Source organism: Branchiostoma floridae, chromosome 1, assembly GCF_000003815.2.
Source record: "Branchiostoma floridae strain S238N-H82 chromosome 1, Bfl_VNyyK, whole genome shotgun sequence".
NCBI lineage: Eukaryota > Metazoa > Chordata > Leptocardii > Amphioxiformes > Branchiostomatidae > Branchiostoma > Branchiostoma floridae.
The window spans coordinates 33,815,232-33,821,878 of record NC_049979.1 but is presented as its reverse complement, the minus strand read 5'-3'; the positions used below and the strand labels follow the sequence as shown (position 1 = coordinate 33,821,878).

Genomic DNA, 6,647 nt, shown 5'->3' with positions numbered 1-6,647 from the left:
ACTAGAGGGTGAAGGGAGCTTCCCAGAAGAAATGGCAGTGACTTTGCTCCGTCCTGACATTACAATATGGTCGGAAAGTGCCAAAGAAGTGGTGATTGGAGAATTGACTGTACCTTAGGAGGACAATGTAGATGCTGCCCATGAGAGGAAGCTGACCAAGTATGCAGAGTTGTGTGAAGTATGTAAAGACAGAGGGTTAAAAGCTTCATGCTACCCATTTGAGGTCAGCTGCCGGAGTTTTGCTGCAACATCCTTTCAAAAATGGCTGAGAGTGCTAGGGTGCAAAAGGAAGGAAATCAAGTCTGTCACAAGAGCTGCAGTAGAAGCGGCTGAAACGGGTTCTGCATGGATCTGGAACAAGTACATCCAGGTCAAAAAAGGCTGCAACATAGCCATTCTGTAACTCACCAGTGGGAGGTGGTGTACCAAGCACTGCTGGCCCCCCCACCCCAAGGGAATATTGATCTTAATGGGCTGAAATTTCCAATGACGGGTGGTTATCAACTGATGATCCCACTGGTGAGGCACACAATAACATCAAGTGTGTATAATTCAACTGGATCGTCATAATTTTAGCATGTATAATACATATAGGATGTTATTAGTTGTGTAAAGCTAAGGGCACAACCCGCTTTTTATATTTCAGCCATACGTAGTATGGTGACATATATATTGTCTTCGTAATGTTTCTTCTTTCTCCTGTCAAATTTTCAAATCGAATCATCTCCGTCGTTTCTGGTGGCCTGAGTATCATCCTCCGTAGTAATTCCGTTTTTGTATTATCTTTTGACCTGGATATGCTTGGTGGCTTGTGACGTAAAGCTAAGGGCACAACCCGCCGTACGTACAAATATGTGCTGTCTACGTGCCAAAACGTATGCAATATTTTGGGTTCCGTAAGTGGTAAGGACCGCCTCCGTATGAACTCGTAGGGAATCGGAGTGATTTTGGAGCACGCAGACAGCCGTAGAACTTGCAGGAAAAACTGTGTGCTATTTCAGAGGATAGCTAAACAAAGAAAAGACGACTTTCCTTCATATCTAGTATACAGGTACAACATGTAGTTTAGACAGAGCTGTACGACAGATATGGCATGCTTTTTATGTTAATGATGACTTAATTTACATAATTGATGAGGACACATGTGTTTCTAGTGTTTTCCATAATAGGGTTTTTATGCACGTAAAATAGATAATTCATGGCAGGTGCAGCATTAACGTATGCTAAATATAAAAATAAGAGTCTAATTTGCATAATCAATGTGACAATGCCATAATTCCATAGTGGTTAATGGTGGGGATTATCTAATTCACATGTGTAAGTTAGTTATTGATGTACACGACGATGCACCAAGTATGTAACTGTGCAAGTTATTTGCCTGATTTATAATAGGATGTAACTATGGAATTTTGCGAAACTTGGACATCTACACATACGATAAATACATTTTTGGTTAAGAGGACCACCATACAAAATAGATTATGGTAGCAAGTTACAGTATTATTTGCATATTCAATGAAACAATTAGATGAAAAAAAATTTTGTGCAAAAATTTTTTGTGCGCTCCAGCCAATAACGAGGACATAGACTCTGTTGTGACATGTTTCATTTGTAGGTGTTTCAACAGTGTATATGATTCAACAGTGGCGGATTTACTTGCAGTTAATGTACGTAATGACGACTGGTACCCTCTTTCGGCCATGCAGCTCGCCCTGCAGCAGGAGTTGCACAGCGTGTAATTTGACCTCACATTGCAACTTGCATGACGTACATAGAACAAAGTACAGACATTTTTCATCGCAGTTAAAATATCGTGATGATTACTTCCACTTTCAGCCATGGTTTCTAATGATAACTAGCAAATTTAGACTACATCACTTTTAACCTCAGTTGTGCTGTAACTAGTCCAACTACCAGCTTCAGTTAAGACCTTTCAATACCTACTTCAACGAATAAGTCCAAACCGTTCCGCCATTCCCTTCTTACTAATTCTCACGTCGCCAGTGTTTTTTTAAAAAACCACGCTTTTTTAATTTGATAATCAAGCTTTGTGTTTAGTGAACAGAAGTTGGACAGAAGTCATGGAAAAGAATGTTTCCTGTTACTTCTGCAGTATTGTGATGAAGTTGGTAAGAATAGAGTGATAATACCAGAATAATAGAATCATTTGGTAATTGAAAGACTATTGATCATGATCTATAGATCTTTTGAAATCCTTGGAGAGCATTGTGCCACCACTGAAAGACTGTTGAAACATCTTTCAAAACCTTAGAAGTTTAACAGTCTCTAACACCAACTGAATATGTGTTTTTCTCATTACTTTTTTTAACTTTAAAAAATTGCTTATGTCACCATGCAGGTGGGAGTGAGCACGCCAACTGGGCACAAGTTGAGCCCCAACCCTGACTACCATTACATAGTCACTGTCTACACAGGCTTTCGCATGGATGCCGGCACCACTGCACAGGTATGGTAATGTTTGTTCACGAAAATCTCATGTGACCACTTGATCCTCCTTAGACAAGTGTTTGAAAGTTTGTATTCTGTGCTGTGTTGCTTTAAATTTGTTGTCCTCCATGTCTTGGTTCTGTATAGCAGTGCCTACCTTACATTAGAGTTGTAAGCTTGCCATCTTTTCTACATCCATGCCGAACACAGGTTTCGCTCACGGTGTTTGGTCTCCAAAATGAGAGCGAGCCATTGACCCTACGTGATGACAGACGGCTGCTTTTTGGAGGAGGCAGCGTGGATTCTTTCCTCGTGTCCTCTGTGGAGTGGCTCGGACCGCTCACACACATCCACGTCTGGCACGACAATGCCGGCTCCAGCCCTGGATGGTCAGCTTCATTTTATTTGTTTATGTTTACCAACTCAGATCCGTGACCTGTGTTTCAGGTGTCCCTGGAAACACAAAAAGACAATTTATTGAGCAGACTGAAGAAATCAAATATAATAATCAATGTACAGGTTACCACACATTTACAGAAACTAATGGTGTAAATAGCTAAATACCTGTCGTAGTACAGTCCAATTCTATACGGTATTAAGTTGCAATTGGTCTCTTGAATTTCGAATTCACTGTCAATGAGGAGACAATGCAGCTTTTTTGTTTTGACATGGATTTTCATTCAAGACATGCAAACTTTAAAATGCAGCTTTTTGCTTTCACTGGATTTTCATGCATTTAAACTTATAGAAAACTTAGATTGATTTTTTTATTATTGCAGGTATATGCATGCAAAATTGCACTTCAGGGGCAAGCACGTATTACTAAGTACAAAATGGTCGTATGATGATGACTCTTCTAATTTCACATAAGACATTGCGTTGAATCTTTCCACAAACCTAATGACAATTATAGTCATTTTAGCTGAGAAGTAGTTCCTAAAACCCCAAAAAGATAAGAATTCAAAGTCCTTTGTAGTGCTTTTCTGATAAGGGTGACTTGAGATTCAGAGTAAGTCATGAGGTTTCAATGATTTTAAGAAAGTTCTTAGTAAACACACTCTAATGGTTGCAGGTACCTGAATAAGGTGGTGATTCAACATGTGCGCTCAGGAAGGGTGGACTACTTCATCTGCAACAGGTATGGAGAATTTACTTCTACATGTATGATGATCACTGTATGGAGACTGTGTTAACTAGCCAAAGGGTTACCTTTGTGTGGAGATTCTCTCTGATGATCATTTCTGGCACATAATCATCTGGTCAAAATTTAGATTAATGATTAAGGTTTTCAGCAGGATTCACAAACAATCAATTCTCTAAGTGCAAAACATTTTCTCAAAAATTTGTGAATTTATAAATCTGTAACATCTTGCAGACGACATTGAGTGAAAGTGATTTTCCTGTTTGTACCTCTCTATATAACAGGTGGCTTGCTCTGGATGAAGATGACGGCAGAATCGACCGCATGGTCTTTGTAGCCTCCCCAGAGGAGATGGCAAAACTGTCCAACCTGATCAGTGAAAGGGCCACAAAGTAAGATGACAACGCATTTTAAGCACAGCACTTCCTCTAGTGAGGCCAATTCAATAATTTCAAGGTCTCATCATATACATGACCATCCAGGTTTTCTTGAGTTATACTTTATACAGGTCACATTACAACTACATGTAAAGTTCTGTTAGGATATGACACTGTGACGGTAATTGTTCTGCGACGTAGTTTGAGTAATCCACACCTCGAGTATGTCAAAGACCATCCATACCTTTTCCTTATATATACATGTAATGATAAAAGGAAGCAACTTGCTGTTGATCATACACATATTGGTGCAGTATTATGCAGCTTGTACTGTTCATTCAGCACAAAGACATGTTATGCCCTGAAGTTGATTACACTTAATGCAAAACACTTACAGACAAAACCAAAATTACATGCCATTGGTTAACCTACTCAAATCTCAATGTTTACGATTTTTCAGGGACTTTCACGACGGCCACTTATTCTACTCATTGGTTGGCCGCCCGGCCCGCAGCCCCTTCACGCGTGCCCAGCGCCTGGCGTGCTGCATGTCCACCGTTTACTCCGCCATGCTCGCCAACATCATGTTCTTTGGGCAGGGAGACAAATTCGACCCCCCAGAGCCCATCCGGATCATGGGAGTTGAAATAGAGCCTCCAATCTCCCTACCAGAGGTAAGTGTATACAGTCAGCTGGCCATTGATATACAGACCTGTAGAAGTAACCACCACAGAGTCTTAACATAAGGACCACCTGGTTATTGATATACAGTTAAACCTGTACAAGTGACCACCTCTACATAAGGACCACCTGGCCATCATATACAGTCCTACCTTTACAATTGACCACCTCTACATAAGAATCAGCCGGCCATTGATGTACAGTCAAACCTGTACAACTGACCACTTCTACATAAGAATCAGCCGGCCATTGATATACAGTCAAACCTAGTGATAATCTCTACATAAGGACTACCTAGTTTTGTACAATTATTGTCACTGTGTCTTTCTCAGATCATGATCGCCATAGAGAGTGCGCTCATCGTCTTCCCCATCAATGCCCTGATTGTACTGCTCTACAGGAACGCTGCTCCTAAACCAAGCAGCGAACCAGCTAGAAAACTTGCTGACACAAAAGGTACCTTTTTTTTAGATGATAAATGATGATGTCATACATACTGGGCATGCAAAAGTCAGTTAACTCTTTAGATAATTTGGTAAATTCAAAGGGGGGTAATGCTAAAGGAGACAACTTCTCCATTAGGATGAAAAGCTAAATTTGTTAAACTTTTCAACTCAAACTGCTCCTTTCAGATGCCAAGCCCCAGGACACTGGAAAGGGAAGAGGATGCCGTCTGCCTTGGTGGACAGCAACAGTTGGTGAGTACACAAACATCACTGCTCTCAGATTGGGGAAAGTTTAGTCTACACCTATCAATTATTGTTTTATTGTATTATGGTTTTATTACATTTTTTCTAGCAAAATTTGAGCAAGACATGTACAGTAGATGAAATTAAGGGAGGGATCGGAGGACAGTACTAAGAGAATATTCACTCAGACCATGCCTGTAACTGCAAACTAGTAAATGATAAAAAAAGAATATTGTACCTTTCCGGCTCTATTTTCATCTTGATATACATTGTATTCCAGCACATTTACAGATTAAGTTGATCTGGCCTTGGGACTACACATATTTTTACTTTTGATTCAGTAAGAACAGTCATATTCATACTATACCAACTAATTAGATTTGGTTGATACCTGAACTCTTGGAATGTTTTCAGCCGGAATGCTGGCATTTGCCGTCAGCTTTGTTGCAGCGTTCTTCACGGTCCTGTACACCCTGAGTTTTGGACGTGACAAGGCGGAGGCGTGGTTTACCGCCTTTCTTGCATCATTTGTAACAGACATGATCCTGATCCAGCCAGTCAAGGTGCTGGTTGCAGCTGTCGTCCTTGGGCTACTCATCAGGGTAAGGATTTTTTTTTTGCTGGTTGGTCTTTAACATGCGGCCACAATGACTTAATCAAGTTATGGATGACATTCAAGCTCGCATTGGTTTTTGCATGTTCTAAATAAATTTAAAAAAAACAGGCCACATGTGACCCAATAGCATCCCTGGTAAATCAGACTTTCATGCTTGCCAGATGGTCTGGTAGCTACTGGGTACAGGGGCACTTGGTCTAGGCACAGCGCCTTTGTTCCCCTCTTTAAACAAGAATGGCAATGAAAACATTACTGAAATGGTGACAATTATCTCTTACAGTCTTACTGGAAGTGTACATGACACAAACCAAGCCTGGGAAAGCATGGACTGGAATTTTTGCTACCTGTGATTAAGCAGCATTATTTTGCTGGATTTTTTTAAAGATTCACCATCACACATTAGTTTTGGGATTTCCAGAGGATGTCGTTAATAAAATCAAATCAGTTTGGTATATTATAAAGCTTATTTTGTACCAAGAGTTAAAAGCAGCAAAAGACTGGTTTGTAAGGCTTGATCTGTCTGCTATTTTTTGTTGCTTAATTTTCCTGCAAAAGCTATGACTAAGGAATGGAGTCATGGCCTTACAATGTACATTTGCATTAAAGTCTTTTTACATGTTTGTGTATTTGTCTCAGAAACCAACAACAGAGGACGACCCGCCTCATACAGAACCTACAGGTGATGAAGAGTACCT

The 6,647-nt window shown here is 40.3% G+C and overlaps 1 protein-coding gene across 1 annotated transcript in view; it reads left to right on the top strand.

Moving 5' to 3' along the window:
- Nucleotides 1-2,353: 2,353 nt before the first annotated feature.
- Nucleotides 2,354-6,647, top strand: part of LOC118425217 (polycystic kidney disease protein 1-like 2) — an 11,108-nt gene continuing 6,814 nt past the window's right edge. Inside the window, exons 1-9 of the mRNA XM_035834041.1 lie at nt 2,354-2,467; nt 2,659-2,837; nt 3,521-3,586; nt 3,874-3,981; nt 4,427-4,640; nt 4,980-5,103; nt 5,280-5,345; nt 5,751-5,938; nt 6,589-6,641. Of these exons, the coding sequence (XP_035689934.1) occupies nt 2,354-2,467; nt 2,659-2,837; nt 3,521-3,586; nt 3,874-3,981; nt 4,427-4,640; nt 4,980-5,103; nt 5,280-5,345; nt 5,751-5,938; nt 6,589-6,641 (1,112 nt within the window). The remainder of the gene's footprint in view (nt 2,468-2,658; nt 2,838-3,520; nt 3,587-3,873; nt 3,982-4,426; nt 4,641-4,979; nt 5,104-5,279; nt 5,346-5,750; nt 5,939-6,588; nt 6,642-6,647) is intronic.